The sequence below is a fragment of the Emydura macquarii genome, unplaced genomic scaffold, assembly GCF_026122565.2.
Source record: "Emydura macquarii macquarii isolate MOO-44397 ecotype Brisbane River unplaced genomic scaffold, CSIRO-AGI_Emac_v2 contig_3220, whole genome shotgun sequence".
NCBI lineage: Eukaryota > Metazoa > Chordata > Testudines > Chelidae > Emydura > Emydura macquarii.
The window spans coordinates 9,483,709-9,509,151 of record NW_027133357.1 but is presented as its reverse complement, the minus strand read 5'-3'; the positions used below and the strand labels follow the sequence as shown (position 1 = coordinate 9,509,151).

The 25,443-nt window shown below is 46.9% G+C and overlaps 2 protein-coding genes across 3 annotated transcripts in view; one reads left to right on the top strand and one right to left on the bottom strand.

Moving 5' to 3' along the window:
• Positions 1-25,443, top strand: part of RBBP5 (RB binding protein 5, histone lysine methyltransferase complex subunit) — a 149,716-nt gene that overhangs the window by 89,818 nt on the left and 34,455 nt on the right. For both annotated transcript variants that reach the window (XM_067531701.1, XM_067531700.1), the window contains exon 14: positions 8,534-8,684. In XM_067531701.1, coding sequence (XP_067387802.1) covers positions 8,534-8,670 — 137 coding nt within the window. In that variant the 3' untranslated portion in view covers positions 8,671-8,684. The remainder of the gene's footprint in view (positions 1-8,533; positions 8,685-25,443) is intronic.
• The window catches only part of NFASC (neurofascin), a 172,393-nt gene continuing 158,903 nt past the window's right edge, over positions 11,954-25,443 (bottom strand). Inside the window, exons 33-35 of the mRNA XM_067531697.1 lie at positions 23,064-23,195; positions 21,411-21,477; positions 11,954-13,741 (exon numbers count right to left, since the gene is read on the bottom strand). Coding sequence (XP_067387798.1) covers positions 13,513-13,741; positions 21,411-21,477; positions 23,064-23,195 — 428 coding nt within the window. The 3' untranslated portion in view covers positions 11,954-13,512. The remainder of the gene's footprint in view (positions 13,742-21,410; positions 21,478-23,063; positions 23,196-25,443) is intronic.

Genomic DNA, 25,443 nt, shown 5'->3' with positions numbered 1-25,443 from the left:
GTTCACCTGATGCTGTCTCTGTGTGGGACTGAGGGGATGGCTCTCGGTAAGAGCGATGGGAACCAGACTCAGGCCTCCATTCCACCAAATGGTAATTTAGGGCAGTCTGCCGACATTGATCCAGACTCCCAGGAGGGCAGGCAGAGGTCGGAGAAGAAGTGGGCCCAGTTATCCTGCCATAAAGAGCCATGGGGGCTAATGTGTGCACATCTCTCTCTCAGTATTGATTGCAAGGATGAGAATGGTTCCATTATCAGTCACCTCTGGCTAATAAAGACTTTGTTTCTCCTTAATAAATGATGGAGGCAGCAGGAGAAGGTGGGCCGGGTATTTTCCTTACTCATCCGCTACCTCGGTTCATCTAATATTTTGGGGCTGTATGACCTATTTATTTATAGGCACTCCCATAGGGCCCCCACCTCTGTAGAATCTAGATATTAGTGACTTTCTTCTCCTTTATCCTTCCCTGTAAGGTAGGGAAGAATTATTATCCCCCCTTTAGATGAGGGATCTGGTTGCTTCTGCCTTCTCCTGAAGCATTGCTAATGGGTTGACGGGACCAGTGATTTGATCTGGGATATGATAAATCTGAGCTTCCAAGTGGTTTTCCCGCAAGGGAGCGAACTCTGCCACCCCTGGCTGACTCTCACCGGTTATCCGTGCCCCCACTGTTCGGAGTGCAGAAACCCCTGGAGCAGAGCGGGGGTGCTGGTGGCAAGGGGATAAGGTTGAAACTGACTTGAGCGGAACTGACTGCTCACCTCTCCTGGGCTGGAGAAAGAGGGGCGGTTCTGCAGCAGCGGGGCCTGGCCCTCTCGGGAACACGCACACACACGTGCACGCACAGTGGGGTCAAGCCACCAGAATGAATGTCGGTGAAGTCATAATCCGTGCCGGAGAGTTCAGTGCTGCTGGGGCAGGCCCATTAATACACGGTACCCATAAGTGCCTCTCTGCTCTCTCTCTCTCCAGGGGTTAGCGAGAGGAGTTGATGGGGCTCGTGTTTCCCATCCTGAACTATTAATCCGCAGGAGTGATGGAGCGAGTCATTCTCACATCAGAGACATTTGTTCCTGTCTCCCCAGCCCCCCACTTCCCCGTTGGTATTGTGCACAAACAGGGCAGGCTATAGACCTAATGCTCCTCCGAGCGCTAGGCTAGGCGCTCCACGGCCCTATGTGGGCATGGCCGGCTGGCTTTGGGGGGTGGCCAGTGCCGCAGTTCTCTTGCGTGGATGCTGCCCCGCTGGAACAGATGGTGCGGTGAGTCCAGGCTGGTTGTGTTTTCCGAGCAGCGGTAAGGAGCACTGCTGAGAACCCTGCCCCGAGGGGTCGCAGCCCTTGCAAAATAAATGATGGAATAACAAAATAAAAAACAGGGCTGCGTCCCTGAGGGGTGAACTTTGTCTCACCAAAGCTGCTGCTCCCAGATTTTGATAGGCACCCTGTCAGGCCACTTTAAACACTGTCTGGCAGACACTGCAAACCGGTGCTTGGGAGATGTTCTGGGGTTGCCGGGATTGTATCCAGTTCCCACTTCTGCAGCCCAGTCCGCTATTCCTTCCTCTTCCCCCTCCACAAAGGTTTGGGGAGATCAGTCGATCATTCCAGTCCAGCTACATTTCTACAGCACTGGGGTTTCGGGGCACCTGCTGGAAGTGTTTTATCTACTGGATTGTGAAGGGAAGAATTCTCTGTCACATCTTTGTCGTTAGGGGTAGGAGGCAGTCCAGCCGCAGAGGGAGTGGGAGACTATAATCCTTTCATCCCATTAGTGAGATTTGGAGCAATTACAACTTCATTAGCCAAATAGGCTCTTCTGTTCATGGAGTTCTCCACTTCCCCGTGACCCTCCTCACTTTGCACCGGGGATCCGCTGCTAAGAGCACCACAGAGCCCCGGGAGGCGAGGCAGGAACGGATGAACAGCACAGTAATGGCCGTGAGGGAGATGAGGTATCGCTCGTCCCTCATCTGCCAGGCCTGGACCCAGAGACTGATGTGTGGGGCGAGGAGGGAGCCAGTTCAAACCGTGACTCTTTTCCACTCTCTGCCCAAACTTCCTTCTCCAGACCTGACCTTTTAACGCAGGTCCTGTACCTGAGCTTTCGTGGGTGATTGACAAGCGGCGACTCTGTGATGCCACTGAAAGGAGCTGCTGTTTGCCCCTCCGCTCGGGCGTCTACGAAATACACGCCAGGTGCTCGGAGGAGAGTCCTGTGTTGTTAGTTAGAGAAAAGCGCGTGGGAGTCTGGACTCTGGGGTGTCTCCCAGCTGGGCCACCGAGCTGCTGGACAACAGGGAGCAAATCCCGTCCCGTCTCTGCGCCTGAGTGTGTCTCCCCTCTCCCCCCCCCCCCCGTAAAACCAGGCTGTGTCCCCCAGAGGCATTGTGAGGCTTTTGTTAGTGAGGTAGCTAGTGAAATGCTTTCGGAGTGCTGGATGTAATAGGGCCGTGTACATTATAGTTGGAAAATGCTGTTTACCATCATTGCTGGGCTTCTCTGAACCAGTGCCCACCATGGAAAAATTAAACCCTCATTACAGGTTGGAACGTGCGTGCGGCACCAACGTTTAAAACTGCACAAGATATAAAATAAGGGTGGAACTAGCCATCTTGCACAAATACCTTCCCCGGCTGAGAGGGCATCCGACAGTGTCTCTGTGATGCTTTTCGTTGTGTCTCTGTGAAACAGGCCTTTCCACCTCTGAGAGGTTTCGTACAGCGCTTGCCAGCCAAGCAGCCGACAGGCTGCCTGCCAATCCAGCCAGCGGAGGCGCTGTATTAAGGGTGGGAGTCACTAGTCTCACATTGCTAAGAGGAATCTTGCACTGGAAGGGCTGAATTGCAATGAGATGTGACTGGACGGCCGGCATTTATCCATCCCCATTTTTCCAGGATGCCTCTGATGCTCTCTGACTTGTTCTCCTCGTGCTCGGAATGGCTCCCTGCCTTTCAGTCCCTTCCTATTACATCTCAAGCATTTACCGGCCTTCACGAGCAAACCGTTTGTTGTGCAACCCACCTGAATGCTGCTGATCCCTGGGCGGTGGTGGCTTCAGCTGAGAGGTGGGCCAAGGCTCCTGCAACCGAAGATGCTGGGCTCAGGAGTTCGTGCAGTAGAACTATGGTCGTTCTGCAGACGCTCTGGCACCCCGGTGTCAGGTGCCATGAAAGGGCATGGATAATTAGATACCAGAGGGCCCATGGCTTGGTGGGCGTCTCTTGTGTGATGGGCCCAAACCCGCAAGATGCCCAATATCTCCTGTGGGGTGCTGTGTGCTCTCAGTTCCTACTGACCCGGCAGGAGTCGAGGGAGCTCAGCAGTTTGCAACATCAGGGCCCAATCAAGACAGTGGCCAAGGTTTTCAGCACTGGCTAATGATTTTGGGTGCCTGCTGCAGGGCGGGCTGGCCCTTCAAGGGTTTGGGGTCAGCCCACTCGTGCTTCTTTAGCTCCTTCCCAGCTCCTTTCCCCTGAGCTGTCATATCCTTGCTAGTCCTTTCCTGACTGAGCCGTTGGCCTGCTTTTTAGCTGAGGCCCTTGTCTTGCAGGACTATCACCTGACCCCTGGCCTTAACCCCATTACCTGGGAGATGGCTATCTAGGTGCAGGAGGGGCTGAACCTGAATCCCTTAAAGAGCCAGCCCTCCCTGTGACAGCATCGATTTAGGACACCCTAAGCAGCTCCAGTCTGCAGACGGCGCGGAGCTCCTGCCCTTTTACAGTGCCTCCAAAAAAAGAGGCGCTCCGAATCCAAGTGCTCACTTGACAGTCTTGGCCCGTGTGTGCGCCGCTTTGCCTGGGGCCAGCTCAGTGGATAACAAAGGATGGATTGAGCTTCTTAAATGGCCTGATCAACTCCATGGCAGTGAACATCTGAGCAAGCCACGGAACTGCTAAAAAGCTCCACTCTCTTTGTACAGCAATGCCCAAACTGTGACTCACGAGTTATATGGGGACGAAAGAGCATCTCAAATGCAGTCTGAGACATTCCCTGAGGAACGTGCATTCTTGTTTGGATGGAGGTGGCGCAGAAGGTGGCAGGACTTTTAGAATGAGAACCCATACACATGCATGCCTTACTGTGCGAGTGTGCAAGAAAGACCCGTGATGCGTGAACGTTTGTCCGGATGGGGGGAAAGCTGCAGATATTTTAATATCATTTTTGTAATATTTGAATAATGTTAAGGACCTAAAGACAAGCACACAAATGTCAGGAAATGCCCAGCTGTGAAACATATACCCAGCTGGGATAAAATGAGAGAGGCTCTCAATCCTCATATTTCAGGGCATAAGATGTTCACCTGCTTGGATCAGGAAGAAATTTCCCCCTGTGGCAAGCTATTGCATATATACCAGTAGGCACATTGCATTTGGCTTTGACCTGAGATTTCTCACCGGAGAAAAGATGGTAGACCCTTGGACTGGTCTGTTTCGATATGGTGACAATGCCTGTATGCCTGGTAAGCTTCTAGTACTCCTACACATTTAGGACAGGAGAGAGCAAATAGGACAATCAGTGATGCTGGAGAAGTTTTTATAAAAGCCTCCTACTCTGTTCTGTGTTGTCATATAGTTTCGTCTTCAAAACGCTATAATCCTGCATTATAGGGACTGGCTGCCTGCAAAATTCAGGGCCAGAACTTCTGCTGGGAGCCGCTCCATTGGATATCTTAGAGAAATAGTCAGTGAAGGCAGCGAAACCACATGCGTTTACACGGGCAGAGGATCTGGCCCTGAATTTTGCAGGCTTCCAGGTGCAGGACTCTAGCATTTGGAAATTGGCCGGCAAAACTTTGAAAACAAATACTGCTATAAGTCGGGCAAGAGACAGACAATATCTTATATGTATCCATCGGGGGTTTATTGTTCTCGGGCTTGATTCTTCCCTCTGATTTATGGCACAAACCTTTCTGAATATCAGACACTACCCACATTTGCACAAGTGCAAGTAACTCTTTCTCCAGGGTAGTTACAATGATGAAACGCTTTGTCACACCATTTTGTTGTATGTATGTATGAATTTTTTCCAGATCCGTCTTCTCTGCCAAGTTTTTTGCCAACAGTAATATTTCACGAGACAGTTATGAAAGCTGGGAGTTCTGATGCGCATGCTGCTAGCATAACATCCAAGGTATACGAAGTTGTACCATGCTGGTGGGACTTGAGCACCATAAATAAGTCTTTTTATTGTCCACGCTGTGCAAATAAATATTGTGCAGTGATTTCTGCTCAAAGAAAAGACTCTGCCTGTGGCCAAGGGGGGGTTGCCACGCGTCTGACAGTTCCTTCGCTGTCTTGATGGATAGTAACCACACGCCCAGAATAGTCAGCCCTCCCTCCGCTGCCTTTGGGGTACAAAACAGCCAGACCTCAGTCCTACAATACATGACTTCAGTGGGTGTCTCTAATGAGGACTGCAGGGCTGGGCCCTTAATGAGGGACAGAGGTGACTGTAGGAGCACAAAGCGTTTCCTTTCCTGCGCTGCTGCTGTGACGGGGGGTGAAACTGAGACAGGCTGGAAGCTGGCTTGGTGACCCTAGGGACTGAAGTTAATTTATGCTGTGGCAGCACTTAGAGGCCCCGGCTGAGAGGGGTCCCATTGTGCTAGCCGCTGTACGTAAGAGGACAGTCCTTTTTTATTTACAGAACCGTTCCAGTTTTGGCAGCTGCAGATCAAGGTTCCCCTGCACTGCACCACCCTGGCCACGTGCCTGAAAGCTGCCCTGGAGAGATCCCCCACCCGGGAGGTGAAGAGAGAGTTAAATTCCCATGGCCCATTCATTCCTTGGCTTCTGCTGAGATTGCCCAGCAGAGAGGCTAGTTGTGATGGCGCTGAGGTGTGGATGCGTGTCCCCTGAGAACAGAGCTGAGCTTTCCCCCCTCCATTTAAACCAGTGGGAAACACCAATAAATGTATTTTAAAAATGACAGCGAAGGAAAAGCTTTTGCCCCGTCCAGGGACAGATGCACTCGTCAAGTCTCTGGGTAGGGTGCAGTTTGCAAACATGACTGAGGCTTTGTGTGTACCAGGGATTCCAGCCACTGGAGTAGCTGCACCAGTGTCAGCCCTCACACCCTTGCCGGCAAAGTGACAGTTTGCACCAGTGATGCTCACAGCCTGAAATCAGGGTACCTGGCACCAGGGCAAATTGCACCTTTGGGATTTGCAGCTACTTTGGCAGTGGGAACTGGGGTGAATCCACCAGTATAGACCAGGCTGGTGCAACAGAGAGTTCTTAAACTGGCTCTGCCCACTGAAGCCTCTTTGTACCCATCCTTGCTCCCAACCCCAAATCAACAAGCAACAGCATCCCTGGGCTTTAGCCTATGGAAGCTCCCCTTATGAGTGCCAGGGGGAAGCACTGACTCTCTGAAAGCGATTGAGCCCTGCAGTCTGGATAAAGAGCCCCATTCTACCATCTTCCCAGCAACCTGGCATTGATTGTCCTTTCCTCCAAAAACTTCAAGTGTGAGGCAGCTAATAACCCATTCAAGCAAAAGGAAATTGCCCGAGGGTCACAACAGCTGCACATGGAAGCATTTGAAGAGAGCTGCCCTGTGTCGCATAACCATTCTCCAGAGTCCTGGGAACTTTCTAATCTGTTGGCTTCAATATCTGTTAATATAATTTTCCAGAAGGTGAGATGGGAGGTGGAATTTAAGCCAAACCTTCCCTAGTGCACGAACAGATTCACCATCCCCCCGGCTGTGCTCTCCTGGTAGCTAGTACGTCCAGGGAGTTCCAGTTCAGTTGTGGATCGTCAGTAATTTCCCTTTGCTGTAACTTACTATCAGCCAAGGGAAGCCATCCTGCACGTGTCACCCTGACGTGGCAGGCGGATGGGGAGCAGGGTTGCTGAATCTATTGCCTGTCTGTAGCTGTGCTGCACTTCGGCACCAGGACGGCACTGATGGTTCTTCAGATCATCCATGTAGCCCCACAAGCCGCCCGATGTGACGTAGTGCTTCCCATGTGTCTCCTGTGACACGTTTCATTCTCGGGCACAAAAGCGGCTTCGGCTTCAAAGGAACCTAGGAGGCGTCTCCGGCCAGCAATGCATCACGGTTTGTGGTCAGGGCTTCGGAGCCTGGCACAGCGGGTTAGAGCAGCAGATGCTCTTGGCTGATTGAATCTCAACCGCCGCTGGTGCGGTGACTCCAAGATCCGCCAAAGACACGTGGCTACCCTGACATAATCACCCACCTTGTCAAACAGAACAGTTCACCTGCCCTAATAATTTAGGGTCCGGCTAGGCCCCCTTCACTTGTGATGAGTTGAACCTTAGGACACTGGTGTTGCTGCGCGTGGGAGCAGGTGCTAGTCAATGGGACTGGGGGGTGGGTGGCGCAGGTCTGCCATTAAGGAATAGATTGCAGGTATGTCTACAAGTCAAGCTGGGGCGTGAAGCCCGGTTGAAGGAGACATACCGGCGCCCCTCGGATTGAGCCAGGGCGCTAAATGTACGAGTGGCAGGAGGGGAGCTGCCGGGCGTAGGTACCTGGCCATGATGCTGGGCATATACTCAGAGCAGCTAGCCCCCTGCTGCTCACACTCTGGGGCTACACTCTGGTTTTAGTGTGCTAGCTTGCTCCGTAAAGCAGCGTGAGTTCTACTGATAAAAAGCCCTATGTCAGAGCTAGGTATAGTGTCTGCGATACCGGTGTGGAGTGCAAGGGAGTAAGGGGAACTTTAGACTCTTACAGCCTCTTCCCCCCAGGGAACAATCTGACCTTCAGGGAGCAACATCAGAGACATAATGGGATTGGATGGAAATAAATCTCAGGCTTCGCTTCAGTTCTGAACAATGTTTTTATTACATGTTTAGTGTTCTCTATACAAAAAAAAAAATCAGTTTTTTACATTGATTCTCCACCCCCCCCCCCACCAAAAAAAAAGATATCTGAATATTTTGGCCATTTTCGTTGCTCATGCAGTCATTTTCCATATATTAAACATTTCTCTGTAGTCCATATATCGTCTTGCTGTGAGCCTTTCTTTACAGCCTCAGATACGCATTTATCACTGGGGAAAAGTGGATTAACCCAAAATAATTGTTTTTTCTTTTTTAAAGAAGGCAAATAAATATGTAGAATGTATTAGAATGACCAGGAGGTTTTATACAGAGATGGGGGTTAAACATTTACAAATGAAAAACAAACCAAACCAAAATAGTCCAATATTTTCTTTCCAACACAAGCTGTGGAAATGAATGTTTAAAACCCTGTTCTGCAAAGGAAGAACGCTGGTTTGCAGATTCCACACCGGTTCAGACTGCAATTGACATCACAAAGAACGATGCCTCCTTGAACATACGGCATTACTGGGCAAAGGGAAAGCCAATGATGTGGCGGGCTGTTTAAGAATGGGAAAAGCATGATTATTTCCTTTAATAAAACGGGCTGTTGAATGACGTGAAACAAAACATGGTTTTTCATTTTGACAAAGTTTTTTTTTTTTTTATTGCTCAACTGAAATCTTTTGCTGCTAGCACAGTATTAAAGCTGGTACAATGCATATTTTGTTGCAGGTGGAAATCACGGCTGTGCTAGGACACACTCTTTGCATCTGGCTACGTTCCAGGAAATGAATTCAATGCCTCAGGATTCTTCCCGTGTTGGGACAGCTGCTTGCTTGGATGGGAAAAGGCCGCGATGGATCAACTGAGTGCTGCTCGTCAGGTAAAACATGTAACAAGAGACAAAATCCTAATGAAGGTCAATGCTGCTTCCCCCACCTTTTTGTCTGTCCCAATCCCTCCAGAACAGCTATGGCGGGATGTCTCTGACAAGTAATGGGTTGCATCTTGTTTAGACACTTACACACTGTTCATAATAGGCTGATCAATCTCTGGCATCACGACCTCAGGGTCATTTTTGGCAGGGTGGAAATACGGGAAGGGGGAAATGTGTGCGTGTGAGAAGTGAGATGACCTAGGCAGTTTCCAGGCAATTTAATAGTATTTCTGAAAGCAGGATTTCAAGAGGATGAGCTGTCATTCCATAACACAATCAATCCGACTCCACTATTTACTGTCTGTAAGGAAAAGTAGGAGCAGCCTCAATATCATGCATATGTAGCTCCTGTTTCTCTCCCACCCTTTGTGCACACTGTTGTGTTTACGATGTGGTGGTGAAGGAGCAGCAGCTCGCTCTCCTAAGACCACATTTCAAACAGCTACAGTTATTTCCCGGGGTGTGGGTAAAGAGGGGCTCTAGCAATGGAGTGTATAGCTAAACGTCCCCACCATGTTATACAAGTGGGTCCAGACTTGCTAAGTTTGGATCCAGATCTGAATTTTTCCTGGGCTTCGGAGAGTGCTCAGATCTGGGATTCTGGTTCAGGCCCTTCTCTAGTTTCTCGTGTCTCCCACCAATTAAAAATTGTAATGACAGAGCTGCCAGTTAAATGACGCAGGACACAGCTTAAGTGACAGAGCAATTGAAAGTGCTGCCTGCATCAGGGTGTGGGACCTGAGTCCATTGGAACATCCCTTTTACTGAGTAAGTTTGTTTAGGGGAAATCCTGCCCTTACCAGCAGAGGACATGGTTAGAGGTGTGGACAATGTGCTGCCAGTTTACATGCCTGTTCCTTCTAAGCCCTTTTGGCATCACAGGTGGGATGGCTCATGTTGGTCAGACACTCCATGTGGCGGGCTGCTTGGTGGATCTTTTTCAGAATGGGAGCAGTGTGTACATGGGCCCTGGCAATGCTCCTTAGCTGATGGACACTGCCCCGTGAGGCCCTGGTGCACAGACCAGCCCGGCAACTTGGATGAATCTCCCAGGAGGGCAAAAGAAAGAGAATCTTGATTGTTTTGCATTGTACAAACCCCTTGGGACAGCCAGGTATTATTAGCTCATCCAGTCCACCTCGGGGGGCCAGAGCATGACTGTTCTCTGCAGTATTTCTTCTGCGGTACATCCTCATAGGTTGTCTTAACAGCTTATAATCTAACCAACTAAAACCATATTTGATGCAGGCATTGTGTGTTAATAACTCTAGGGCCATTATGGTGATTCTGCCATAAGGTTTGGTAGAAGTCACACACGTATTCACTTGGACAATTAGCATTTTGGTGGCTTTCATTCAGATGGCTTTGGACGCAATGAGTTAGCTACTAGTAATACAATGACTGTAGAGGGCACACCTAGTAAGCCGTTATGGAGAAGACCTATGGAATATAATAAGAAAGGTTACACTCTGGATAGGTTTGTGAATCTCCCTATAGATTTAACAGAGAATTACATGTGCCTGCTGCAAAACTCTAGAGGATGCTTCAAAAAACCCCATATAAATGTCATTGTCTACTACATCCTATAGCTTTTTAATTTCCAGAGAATCCTGCTCCATTTCCATAGACCCTTATTTTTCATCCTTAGTCAATTATAGAGGACTTCTCCAGAAAGGATGTGTGTTCTATGCTTGGCTTTCTTTTTTAGACCCAAATCAACCTCTGGTGTAACACTGACTTCAGTGTAATGACACCAAGGATACGTTTTATCCACTCCATCCTACACAGGCCTCTTTTTTTCCTTTTGGGTTTACTCAAGACACAAGCAATACGGGGGCAGCGTTCTGTATGCTGAGGTCCCAGGAACCTGCCTCATCCAGTCGTTTTTGATGTAAGTCTCGGCTGATCTAGCTATGTCATGGTGGCTTCAGTGAGCAATATGTGAAATAGCCACACAGTGAAGCACTTCTCTCCTGTCTTTTCTCAAACAGATGCCATGTAGCTGGCTCAGTGAAGTGATTCACAGGAACAGAACATAGTAGGTGTGAATCACAGGCCAAGCTGCTCTCAGTAACACCCTTCACCTCCATGGGGTGCAGGTGTAATATGGTGGCTAAGTGTGTCACTTTCCCTTCTAGTGGCTAGTCCACAGGGAGGATAAGAACCTCCTATTGCTACCCATCAATGGAAATGCTCCTTTAGATCAAATGAGAGAGGCCTGTGCTTTTGGTGGTTCCTGGGTTCTTTCTCTGTGATGATCTTGGATGGGTGGGAAGGCTGGTATATCTGTGTTTTAATCTCAGCATACACCGTTGCTTTTAACGATGATCCCAGAGGTATGCAGCGCATGCCATCTGAAACTCAGCACTATTTAAAATGTGGCTTAGTGTACTGTAAACTGTCTGGAGGTAATTGCTTTCTCCCCTGGAAGCAGGTTGTTTACGACCTCCCCTGGCTATGGAACAAGACCAACTGACTCCATCAGAATTGGGTCTCTGGCTAAATTCGTTTACATTTACAGTACTGGAGTGACGGTTATAATTTTAGTGGTTTTTACGATGGTTAGTGATTTCTCTGTGGCTTAGACCATGTTAGCATGAGTAACACTATGCATAGGAGGCAGCTTTGCCAATCCTTTATCAACAGCCTGTGACCCTTTCTAATTCACATGGTGCATCCAACTGCTTTGCCACAGCTAAACTCTCCCTCCTGTTTCTTTGCTTGATTTGATCGAGTGTGTTGCACAGGTCTGGACCTACTCCAGGTTTCTTTCTTGGAAATGCAAAATAGTTGCACTGTTAAATATCATGGCAGCTTAGGCAAACGTTATATCTAAACTGTCCCTTTTAGTAGAAACCCCTTTATTAGCAAGATGTCGTTGTAGCAAAGTAGCGGGAAATCTAAAACAACTCTCTGAACCCGACTGCGTCTAGTCCGTTATGTCCAACAGAACCATCTTCTTTAATGAAAAACAAAAACCTTGGCTAACATTGTTTTAAAACTGTCTGAAGTCGTCTAATCTTTCTCAGCAAAGGTACCTTTGGTTTCAAAAGTGCAGGAGCTGGGAAGAATACACATGGCATTTGCCACCAAGTACCGTCTATTATAAAACTCTATCTTCCTCTACAATGATCCACGCTTCCTCGGCAGGGAGAACTGCATGGGCATCCTTATTTCTAGTGGACTGACAGAGTAGAGACCATCACATCAGGGGCTCAAACTGTGGGTGAATATTCTTAGTTTATTAAACTTCAGGGGAAGTTTGAAGCTGTATAAGGCATATGGAAGAGCATTGTAATGATAGAACTTCCTATCCAAGACACGTTATTACAGTGTATTAGCAGGTTAGCTGAACTGAGTCTTCTTGATATGTAAATAACAAAAGGGGTGAGTGTTCCACATGCAGCCTTAAGCACATGGAAATTTCTCCGGTGGGTTGGTTGATCAAAGGGGAAAATGCTGCTGCAGGAGGCTAAGAGGAGAATTTTAACTGAAAACAGTATCAAACTGAATGACACCCATTGATCAGAAGAACGTGGAAAGGGACCCCATATCCTGTGTCCCTGTCATTTACAGTCATGTTTTATACCATGCATCCCTAGGGACTGGGCATCCTTGAAACTCTCAAGGAGCTCATCAGCAGCTGTAAAGCAGGATTAATATAATTTGTCCATCCACAGTCCCTTTTCCCTATCTTACTACTGGTCCTTCCTCTTTGCTCCCCAACGATTTAGGGGGTTTCCCTGAAAAGCAGTGGGGTTTGTGGCGTTATTTTTTTCTCTCACAAAATGAAGAATAAAATAGTCTCCCACATAATTATCCAGGCAAATGGTACTGTTCTCCAAGTGGCTGAGCAGTCACTTGGAGTCAGATGGTGAGCTGCATCTGTCTGGCTAATCAAGTCCTGACTTTCTTCAAGTAGCATGGATGCAGGGTAATCTCACCCATTGACTTTGCATGTAGAGTGGTTCCTTGGTGACAGAACCCCAGGTGGGTGTTTAGCATTAATAAGAGGTATAACACAAATCCAACCGCACCAATGACAACCTCACGGGCCTGGTCTTCCTCTGGGGACCAATGCAGTGCTGCTAGACCTTACAGGAAAGGTCTTTGTGGCGCTGACTTGTTTCGGAGGCTTTATGAGCAAGGTGCTGCCTGTAAAGATGTCCATCTCAAATACAGCCCCAGAGAACTTCCCGTTGATAAAGTAACATGTTGTTTCTACTCCTAGCTGATTGACCCCTTCCTCCCTCCCTCTTTTGTGTGATTTCATGCTGCTGTTACCCTGGAAAGGTCCTGTATCCCCATTCCCTACCCCAATCCCCCTTTCTCGGAGTTGGGACCTTCCTCCAAGAATAATAACTTTCAACTCAAAAAAAAAAAAAAAAAAAAAAAAAGGAAAAACCGGAACACTCCAAGCGTGTAAATGATTAACCAAAGAGAGTGCTGCATTATCTAAAAAAGAAGGCATGGGGCGGGTCTGGCAGTCCAAGTTCTGAAGCCCGGGGTGAGGAACCCGGGCCTCTTGCGCTTCCTCCGGCCCCTTTGGTTCAGCTCAGATTTCAGCTATAGCTACAACACGTTAGCACCCCAGGAATCCTTGCCGTTCACTTGTTTGCTAAGGATAGGATGGCATTGGTGACCATCTGGTCTGTTCTGTTGTTGTTTGATCATTTTTCGTTATTTTTTCATACTTGTGTGTTCCTGTTGGTGGTGGTGGTTTTACCCCCGTCGGCTATGTATATATCTGTCATTGTGGTTTCATTATATTGCGTTATGCCAGGGAGTAGATAGCATTGACAGGGGAGGTGGCTTCTGAACTCTCGTTGCCTTCTGTCTCCTCTTTGTCCTTCTTGACTGTGTACTGGCCGATAAAGGAGCCGTCCTCATTGAACTGCCCTTCGCCCCCCTCTCCGTAATCCACCAAGCTATCGTCGCTCTCCTGCTTTATTGTGCCGTCCAAGGAGGTGTGGCTGCCCGGTGGTTCCTTGTTGTCTTCGTCGCTGGGTGGCAGAAGACAGACACACACAGTGAGAATTGACAGTGTGACTTTTAAGGGACACTGGTTAACAACTGGAGGCTGGTTTCTCAAAAAAAAAAAAAACCCAACAAAAAAACCAATCCAGCTGTAAATGTGCAAATGAAACGGGCTGCCGTGACTGCAGATGGCCAGTCACATTCTCCCTGCTACGCACAAGCACAAGTAGTAATTGCCTGCATATATTAGGCACACAGCTGCATGTACAGTTTGCACACTTGACTTTTTTGAAAACCCAGCCTCAGTTTTATTTTTATTTTTTTCAGGAAAACAAATGTCCTTACCCATCTTTGAGATAATGCTTAGATCAGTCTGGAAGAACATTACAAATTTCCTTGTAATTGTTTCTCCTCTCTCTCTACTTTGTGTATTTCAGTCAGCCTTGGACCCTAAATTAGTTGGTTCCACTTTTGTCTCTAGTGAGTTTCACCTTCAGATTCGCTTGCACAGGCACAATCTGTCCTTTAGATAGCCACGCCCACATGCAATTGGCAGTTGGTTTTTCAAACTACTGCAGGGGAGTATGTGTAGGATGCCAAAATCTGTGCATCTCCCAATTACGGGTGGAAATTTACCTCTCTGAGTTTATTTCCAATCATTTCATCTCATCTGTTTGAGGCGAATCCGTTTGATTCTTCATCCTTAAACTTCTGACATTTTACACTATGAAACAATATTGTTTTCTACTAGAGAGGTTAAGCAAGTCCACAGAAAAACATTTTTACGAGCCCTATCTCTCAAAAATCAGGAAAAAAGTTGCATTTCCCCATAGAGTAAGGACATGTGTCTCATACACATGGATAATATGTGAGTGGATTGCAATATATGAAAGAGATGCCTTTCGTATTAGTTGATAATGAGTCCATATTTGATCTCGTATGTCCAATAGAGATGCTACCACTATAGAAATCATACATATACTATTTAATTTTTCTCTTAGTGGGTCTTTTCAGTTGAGGACTCAAGCTCAGAACTGCCTGCTTCAAAATTTGCTGCATGATAAGCAATACTACTTTTGGGCCTACTTGCTTTTGTGTGTGTGTATTGTCTCTGCATAGCTAAAATTTAGGAAAAAAATGGGAATGGTCATCAATCTGAAAAATTATCTAGCATTTTAAAGAAAAACGAGGAATTTTTTGTAGCTTTCCTACATTTGTTCGGTGCCTCATTGAAAGCAGCATGTATGACATGCTTAGCGTATTGTGCTCTCAATGGAAACCATGCATCTTCCTTACGTGAAACAGTTCAGAAGCTCAAGTACCTATTATTTCTTGGTTCTTTTGTAATGTTCTATAGCCATCACAGCAGCAACTGAGCGATAAATGGTTGCTCTGCAGGTAAAAAGCCGGGCAAAGCTCAGGTCACAACGCAACTCATTACAATATGGACATGGGAAATAAACCATTTAGGGCTGTTTCCACTTTTCCTTCCCATTCCTGCTCCCGAGAATTGAGATTCAGGCCATAGCCTTTGATAGTCAACTTCATCCCTCAGAGATGTGCAGACATAGAGCTTAGTGCTGCTTAGCAATGGGAACGACCTATTAGGTCATTTAATCTATCCCATGCCATTTAAGTGATGGCTTCAGCTCTCCATAACGTGGGAGGGATTCAGTGTCCCAGTGCGAATTTTGCAGCTCTGTATCATATTACCTTATATCAGCACTTTGTAAATCCAGTAGCAAAACGAAAGCAACACTTGTGGTATTGTGTTAACTTGGCATCATGTTAAGAATTAGCATGGTAGCTTTACAAGCAGCATTTTTTTTGTTAAGAAGTTAAACCTGCAAGCAGTGTTGCTCGTTAGGAAGCCCACTAACGTAAGCAGAGAGTGGCAAAAAACAGAAAAGTTTATCTGAAATCTCCTTCCCCAAGGGTTGGGGTGGGGTCAGATAAAGTAGGATCTGGATCAAAACGTCTCATGTGGGGTTTGCAGGGCCAGATGGTCGGGCAGGGAAACTTTGCAAACCCACCTCTTGGCTTTGCCTCTCTCTCGGTTCTATTTTGTCTCGTTAGTACATTGGGAAGGTGCTGTTTATAGTTGTCAGCGTGTTGATGCACCTTAACCCCGTTAAAATGATCTTTCACGGTTTTTGATGTGTGCATTAGAAAATAAGAGCACCCAGGTCAGCGCCGTTTGGGAACCATGATCTAGAGTTGCATAGGTCAGAGGGCGGTGGGATTGCTAGGATCCTGTTCAATGCGTATAACTGACTGATTGTTTAGGGCCTAATATCTTTTGCTTGTGGCTTTGTTGTCTTCACTCCCTTGGCCTCTCCGCACGATGCATAAACTGAATGCCTCTTGTGGTCAATGCATCGGAGGCGGATCATGCAAGCAGCTGACCTGAGGATTCTTAATTCATCTCCCTCAGAACCTGATCCTGCAACCCTTGCCCCTGCGAGTAAACCTTAATCGTGCAGTTGGTCCCATTAAAGCTAGCTGGATTTCTTTCACGAATAAGGATTAGTCACATCAATAGAGGCTGCAGACTGGGCCCTTAGAACCTAACTGGTTCTGAGAGGAGCTCCCAAGTCATTGAATGTTTTCAGGAGGAATGCAACTTGCTAGACGTGAAATCTCAGCGTGAGGGAGATGACTGTTGTTTAATATGTTAGGTAGAGGGGCAGAGGGTAAGGTGTATTTCAGCTACAAAAGAAACAAACAGCTCGAAGAAAAAGCTAAATGTGCCGGAGTTCTGGCAGCACACGGTCCTACCTTTCAAGAGACCTTCATGGTCCATGTGGATAGACAAGGTGAAAAGGAGAAGAAAGAATGGGAATAAAACAGAGAGAAGCAGAAAAAGCCAGATCAGAGAGAGATACAATGAGGTATGCATTTAAAGGGGCAGGTGCTGAAACACCACTGCATTCCTCAAGGGGCCAATTGCCTCATTCTACCAAATGGAATGGGCCTTGCATTCCTAGCTGGCTGAGCCTCTCTGGCTCCCTCTTAAAAGCTAAGACATAATAATAATAATAAAAAGAAGTAGCAGGCGGTCAGAAAACAGGTTATTCGGAGATGCACTACAGCTTGTGTCTGTCCTGGGAGCCAGCCGGAAGGCTAGCTGTGGTGAGCAGCAGTCCCTGCTGTGTGGCAGCATCAAGAATCAAATGGCTGAAGCTCAGCTGAGTGGATCTCCCAATTTTTCCCCCCTTTGGTTTTTCAGTTGAATGTAGTGGTGGTGAAAGCTGGTGCACTGCCAGCCCTGGCGCCTAAAAGGTGATCCACACAGGTCCAGGGACCGCATGCTCCTTCCACAAAGGCTCAGCGGTACCTCCCTGAGGGATAAGGGGTCGGTTCTATCTCCATGGCCCATTCAGTTCTTGGTCTCTACTGTAGATGGCCAACAATGGGCAGGCAGGCACTACTTGTCATGTAGATACATTGTTGCTGGGAATTAAAATGAGACCTGTTGAACTCATTTCACGCAGGTCATTGAACAGCTGCCGGAGCATCGTGTCTTTCAGTCACGACCAATCTGGGCTGGAATTGAACTGGAGTCTCACGGGTGAAAGGCTCAATATCCTGGTTCCCTGAGTTCTCCAGCCAACTTCCCCCGTCACTGCTCTCACTTCCATTTTAAGCATTTGGTAGAATGAGGCATAGTCACTGGCACAGAACACTGTCCAAAGACAATGGTCTTCCACTTTGAAAATAGGCTTCCCAGCTTAGCCTCTGCACAGGGCGACCATTATTCTGTCAGCGGAATAGGGAGAGGTGACAGTATCTCTTAATCACAGGCTGCAGAGATTTGGAAATGGCATGCACAGGGCAGTACGGAGGTGAGGGTATGATGAGAGCACATCAGACATGCTTATGTGGAGACGGGGAGGGAAACCAACTAAGAACTCCTGTCCGCTCAAATCCTGTCCTCCCTTTAAACGCTATTTGTTACTTTCCTTTAGCCTAACATCACCATCACTTTGAACCTCAATCAGCCAACCACACTTCAGTCCAATTCTTCAGGTTCACTTTCCTCTCTGCCTGTTTAAGGGAGGTCCTGTTTCCCCACCCTTCTCTGTAACCTTGGGATGTGGTGGCCTGAGTCTCTGGAAGAAAGTACACACACACTGTTCCCGCTAAAGGCTAGCCTTGTCATGTCTGGTTCCGCATTGCATGGTGAATGCTCTGCTAGTAAGGACACTTCACGCTTCCACGGGGCCTGTCATTTGAGCACCTCAGAATTTTACACAAATGCTAATCCAAAGCCTGATTTTGACACTCGTATCCTGAGTAGCACCTTCCTCCCCAGGTTGACCTAATGCAGGCCTCGTCTACACTAAAAAGTTAATTCGACCCAGCTGCGTCGCTCAGGAGTGTGAAAAATTCACCCCTTTGAGTGACGCAGTAAAGCTGATCTAACCCCTGGTGTAGACGGTGCTAGGTTGATGCAAGAGTCCTTCTGTCAACCTAGCTACTGCCTCTTGAAGAGATGGATTAGCTACAGCGACGGGAGAACCTCCTAGCGCGGCAGTGAGTGTCTCCACTGAAGCGCTCCAGCGGTGCAGAGGCGTTTCTAGTGAAGACACAGCCGAAGTCACTACTCAACTCTGGGTAGAATCTGCCCCAGTTAACCCCCTTGATAGCACCGAGAGGTAGGTTACCGCTAGGATACACACTGTAAGGTGACATCCCCCTTTAAAAATACCTCCACTGTGGTAGCAAAAAAACCCCCCCAAACATATAAATTGCATCTGTTGTCTATTGTTTCCCTTCCTCTGACCTCTGTCTTTAGATGGCAAGATCTTCAAAACAGGGACTGTCCTTAAGCTTTGGAAAGCACCTAGCACATAGCGGGGGCTACCACATATTAACAAGGAAGAGGCATATCAGATCCCTTCCCATTGTCCTGACAGACGTCCAGCTGCCTGGATGGAGCTAGGGCAGTCAATGGAGCACTACAGAACTGTTGATGGAGCTTGATTTTCCTCTTCCATTGGTGGGTGATGATAGCATTTTAATAACTGCAGTGCCTTATAGCCAATAGTGCTTTATAAATGCTTTATATATGCCCCTGCAATGCAGCCATTGCGGGGGTGGAAATAAGAAAATTTTGGCCTCAGCTACCAGAGCAAACACCTGCTCTTACGTAACGTGCCGTAGGGTGTCTGATATCCACGCAGAGAAAACAGGAGCTCAAATTGTTAAGGTCTCAGCTGAAAGAACCACCTGCTGGAACTGCACTTGGCAGGATTTGAGTCAGCGGCTCTTCGGAGCTCAGATGTTTCAAACCTGCGGCTGATGTGCTAAGCTGTAAGGCCTGTGTCACGTGCCAGGCCACTGAGTGGCTACTTAGATTAAAGCATTGAAACCCAACAGTGAGGTGCACAGCTCTAGACTTTATGGATCAGGTCTGCACTGTTGCACAGGGATCCACACAGCACTGATGAAATCCCCAAAGTCTGTCCCCCGTGTGCTGGGCTCAGGGTGACACCTGAAATGGAACCGTTAGGGGCTGGGCTGTCCGCTGTTGTTCTCAAGTCCCGGTCAGGGATCTGGGGGGATATCCACAGGTTTGTACACAGTGCATGGAAAATAAGCTGTATATTTTTAATGTAATCACCATTAACTTTTGTAAGCTGTTTTGCCGAGGGTGAGCTTACTCTTATCAGAATAAATATTTCCCACCAGCAGGATTTCCCACTCTGGCTGCCTGCAGGCTAATAAACCATAATGTGTTCCAGCCCAGCTCGGTCCCACTGAGCCAGCTGGGCAGGCTTCTTAGCACTGGCCAAAGGTGAGAAACAAAGCAAGCCCCTTCCATGTGATTATCTTGTCAGAACCTCACCACTGTGTGCTTGATGGCTTGGCGTCCGAGTGCAGGCATGCACAAAACAGGCTGCTCTTGCAAAATGAACGTTCAGCTATTGGGGGCACAGGCTGTGGCGGCTGTGACAGAAGCCAGGCTAGGAAAACAGTTGGTGCAAATTGATGTTCCACTGTCATGGCATGGGAGCTCCAAATCCACAGTCCAAGCATGCAGGGGATTGAGGGGATGGAGGAGGAGTCTCTATTTGTTTGCATCTCCAGTGTGTTATATTTTGATTTCTACTGGGGATTTATTTGTAACCTGTCTCTTTGCATATGCCATGCAGAAAACGAAACAGCTATGGACACATGGCATCCTCTTGAGAAAACCAGCCACTTTTGGAATATAATTATTGTAGCAACTTGCTACAAATGACATAAACATGATTGTCCAGAGGAATCCAATTATTTTGCCTTTTATTCATTTCTGTATGGGGCAGGATTTACACATAGTGCTTGTTCCAAAGTCTTGTATGCTACAGTCTCTGCAGCTTGATATCAAAACATTAGGGCCCGCTCTGCATTTTAAATAAGTCCTTTCCATCTCTGGTGTTTCAGTTTGTTATCAAGTAATGCTAGGAATATTGTGTAATTGCACAGGGTTTAATCTAAAACCCATTAAATCAGTGGAAAGATTTCCCCTATGTTGCGCTGACGGGAAATGCGTACCTGTCGATGTAGCGCTGTTCTTTTTTCGGAGGTGGTTTTATTAGATCTATTTCTGGATCGATTGAGCGGGTCTTCACTTCCGCTCAGTCGAAGCGGATAAATCCATCTGACAGCGGCAAATTTGCCGCCATCAGTGTAGACATAGCCTTAGAATGGCTGGATGGAAAAGTGGCTGCTGTTCTTTAAAGGATGCCATTTAGTGTGAGAGGGGCTGACTGGATGTGGGGTAGTCACAGCTCTTGGAGCAGTGTCTGCGAAAGGCGTATTTCAATAGAGTTTGTTGTTGGGATCCTCTAGAGAAAGGCCTGGGATCTGTATCCATATAGGCTCCCCTGTATCTATTGTGCAGTTCTAACATGCTCTGAGGGCTGATCTGAACAGGTTTTGGACATCTCTTTTCTAGACAGTGCATTGACACTAGGAAAAAGGCTGAACAACAGAGGGTCAAATGGCTATAACAGCCTCGCACTGCCTCATGTCAGGTCTATGCTACAGAGCAGCTTATGGCGGCTTAACTCTGTCAGTGTCTACACTCCAGCGTTGCTCCCGCCGAGGTAAGTCCCCCACTACACCCACCCGATAACTTCACCTCCACGAGAGGCATCGTGCTTAGGTCGATGTAGTTCGAGCGACGCAGTGTCTATGTAGACACTGCGTTACTTACATCGCCTGTCAGCACTGCGCCGAGCTCACAGCTGGGAACCCGGTGCTGAGAGTCCGGGCTGTTGGCTCTGCGCTTAGCTCCCGCAGTAACGGCTGTAGCTTCTACTGTCTCAGGATCTTTGGATCTTGTTGTGTCACTGTGTTTGTTTTGAGGTCAGTTTCCTCCCAAGGGGAGCTATCTTGTCCTAAGTGATTGTTGCCGGAGCAATATCTGCCTTGAGAATGCCTCACGGGGGGGGAGAAAGAAGGAAACCTCATTAGAACATTTTAGTTTGTTGCTTTTCCAGATATGTAGGCAGGAATGTCTCCTTTTGTAGAGATCTTGCACAGTGGGAGGCAGGAGGAGGAGGAAAAGGAAGGTGAAAAGTAATTCATGAGACAGTGCAGTGCCTTGGCAATAGTTGTTTCGGGAATAGAGGGGGTGAGATTTAAGGCAGGTGGGTGATGGGATAGAAGTGACTGATTGAAGACACATGCCAAGGAGCGACATACCTGTAGTCAAATGATGGATCATCTACTTTGTGATCTTCAGGATCTAGGACTTCAACTTTTTCACGCACTATGATAAACAAACAAATCGGCAAGCAAAAATTAAGTTAAATATGGGAGATTTAAAAAATCTACCAGCATGGTTTCTAGGACCTCTTTTTTGTGGGTATGTGCGGTTTTTTTGCTAAGGAATAAGGATGAGGAGAATACAAAGCAAGGACAGTAACTGACATGGAAATTGATTGAGACAATGCTCTCACACATCAGATAAAGAGCCCTTGGCAAATGTACTGGGCAAGTCATTGTAAATCATTTCATGTTTTAAATCGCTAAAAGAATGGCCATTATATTAAGATGGGTTTATTTAGAGATCAAACAATCACTTTGCAGGGGTCAGTGGAGAGAAGTATCACACAATTACAGCCAAAAAAGGACTCCTGGGTTCAACAGTGCCTACAGTGGGTATTATTAAAATCTTGCACTTGTTGCTGGTATTTGTGGTTATTTCCTGTCTTGAGGGTGCCTGATTCGCCACTGCTACACTGGTACGACTCCCTTGATGTAAAGTGGGGTAGCTCAAAGGTGAATTAGACCCAGAATGAGGAATATGGCAAATACCGTGCAGGATTTTATTGGGAGTGGAACACGTCAGGATTTTAAGGGTGCCAACTGTATCCATGTCATTATCATGTCTTAAGCATGAGTTTAAAGTGGTGCATGAGATACAATTATTACGCTTGTGGTTTTAATTCTTTCTAATGAGGCTCCAGTGTTGTACAGATGAAGCAATTTAAAGAGTCAACATTTGCCAGCTGTTGCCATGCAGTAAACACAGACACATCCCACCCTAAGTATAGGAGAAGTAATGATCAGGGACTACTACTGGGGGTAGCTGTTGGCAAATGCTGATTACTGTAGCTTATTACAGTAGCCTGTCATCTGAGCAGTTCAGTGTGCCTTACAATAGCCCCAGGGGTCAGTATTATTCTGTTTCCTGGAAGGAATTATCTGCACTGGACTCAGAATACATGCCATTATTAATACAGCAATTTCACCCCATGCCTATCTGTCTCCTGTGAAGTCACTGTAGAATATCTGCCCCTGTATCTTACTTGGGGCCCAATCCTGCAAGCTTTCTGGTTACAGGGCTCTGTGTGGACTTGGGTAGGAATCCTACATATGGAGAGGTTTGCAGAATCAGGCACTGAGTTACCACGATGCTTAGATACCAAGGTGTAGGAACTCAAATGGATATAGAGGATATATCACTTGGTGAATTCTCTTAAACCCTGTCTCTGCCTTAGGATGGTTTCCATGAGATGTTTTCTGGGATGTTTGGTGGAAGAGATCCTTTGGCAGAGAGAGAGAGAGAAAAGCCTATTTGTAGAGCAGATGTCAGGTCATGCTTAACAAGAATGACTGGCTCTGATGTCTTCCTGCTGAATAGCAAGCATAGCGCTGAGCACTCACCTAACCTTTAATTACCTGGAATTCTTTCTGGTACCCCTAGTTTTCATAACAGGGAGGAATAAAAACCCTTTCAGTCAGAAGAGTATAACTGAGATCGGTAAAATTGACTTAGCTCCAGAAAGCACAGGGTTGTTTTTTTTTAAAACTCAACAGAGTGAATAAAATGTTGCTGGATATTGCTCTTACCTGGATATTTCCCGCCTCTGCTTCTCTTAATGAAGCACACTATCAACAAAATCAGAACCAGAAGTGCAATGGCACACATCAGCCCAATAAACCAGCCCTGGGTTGCAATGTCCACATGGTTCTTGGTATAAGCTGGTAAGAAGATTTAAAGAAAACAGGTTAAAAAGGACAGAATCAAACACCAGAGAGAACTAAAACCACTGAGCTAAGCTGCTAGGAAAACCCAATCCACCAGTTCACAAATGAACCATCTCTACAGCCATGTTTCTACATCGTGTGTGTGTATCTTGATCAGTTTGGTAGCTGAGACTAAAATGGGAATACTGGCTGTGTTTTTATGTTTTTTAACACTTTGTCAACTCAAAATTCTGGCCAGAGCTGTGCACGGCAAAGGGTCACAACCAACATAAATCAAACGAATCTAGTACAGACTAATGAAGAAGGGTGTATAAAAAAAATAAAGGCAAAAGAAGCTGGGTAACAGATTTGATCATCCATTTACAGTGATGGGAAAGAAGCAGAAAGCTATATTTCAGGCGGCCCCCATAAATGGGGTGTGAAATTCATCCAAGAAGCAGCTAAAAGCTTTTATTTCCCTGGCACACAGTTAGAACAAAGCACTAAATATAAAAAATTCCCTAACTACTGTGCTCGCAAAATTGCATGCAGTGGTGGAGAATCTCTTAGGGAATAGCCCCACACCAGCATTTAGTACAGTTGCCCCAGTGCTGATTCTTAAGATAGGATACGCCGGAGTCTGCACTAATCAGGGCGTACCCACCCCTACTTTTAATTCCTTGCTTACAGATCAGCTCTGATGTAGCTCCATTGATTGCTCACTCAGGGCAATTCCTGAGTGTGGACAAGAACCTACGTGGTACAACGTATCTTCTTTTGATAATCAGTGTCACATTCCTGCCAAACAGGGTTGAAAAAAGCTGTCCTTGCTGATGTGAGTGGGCTCACCTGGATAAACCTCTGGTGTAGGGAAAGGTGACCAATCATGGTGACCAGGCTTTGCCACAAAGGGTGTTGAACTCAGCTGACCCTGTCCATACCAATGGGGAGGTCAGGGAGCTATATCTGGCACCCTAGATTTCCTAGGGAGATTTCCCAGTGCAGATCCCTGATGGTGGATCTTTGATTCCTGGATTCCAAGAAGAGGAGACTTGACCCTAGAGCACTGAAAGACTGCATGTCTCCTCGCTGGAGGGGGTTCTGCATTTCACATCTTATTTCATACGACAAGGCCATCCATCAGAATTTAATATTAAGCAAGGAAAAGTATCCCAACACTTAACTCCAATCCCTGAGTCGCCTCCTACAACATGCTGGCAATGGTTATTTGCAGCTCCTAAACACAGCAGGACAAACAAAGCTCCAGCCTATAAATAGCAACTCACTGCCATTTCCTTGCTCTCCTAATTGACATGCACCTGGTATTCAGCAAAACAGAGCGGAGAAGAAAATAACCTTCAGTGCACCAGGGGCTAAACTTAACCAGACTGCAGTGTAAATAGAGAGAGAGAAATTCATGGCAAGAGAGAATGGGGGCTGCCAGGATCTGACTCAGAGAGGATACAAAAATCTGAGCCAGAACTTACTTGGGTTTGTTCTGAAAGGACTAAGGTAGCAAATGCCCTCTGTTAATTCTCTTGTGATAAAGAAAACCACCTCAACTAGGTTGGTTGGTTGGTTTGTGTGACATAGGCTATGAGGATGCAGGACCAGAGTACTGGAAGGGATTGTACTGGAGTCGTTAATATGCTACATTGTTTAATATCACCTAGCTAAGTAAACAATATCAAATTCTAATGTGAACCAGGGCGCATAGCCTTTCAACCACCAGTACCATCTTCCATAGGCACAGATCATTGTAAGCAATGAAACGCACGCATAAAATGGACACCCGATCAACCCGAGTTTGGACCAACCTTCACACAGTTCTGCAAAAACACCATTGCACCGAGTGTGTATGTGGGCCCCATCCTGCAATTCCTTACTGAGGCCAAAATCCCATGAAGGACTGCAGAATCCGATGCCGTGGCTTTTAAGTTAGAAGAGGTGGCAATTTTCCTGTAGGGTATTTCCACTTGAATGCATGCAGTTCAAAGTAAGGTGAATTGGAATTGTGTGCATGCAGTGACAGACCACGTCCTAATGGTCTTATTCAAAATGTCAGCAGCAAATAATGCCTGAAACTTTGAAGTCACCCACCTTTTAGAATCACCCAGTTCTTTCATGACAAGTGGTCACGGGGGACTGGCTCTGCCAAATAGTGCTGAGGTTCTACTAGTTATTTTAGATGAAGATACAGGATATGAACAACATGGGGAAAAGCATGTTCTGTCAGGAAGTGCTCTTAGGATGATCCCTGATT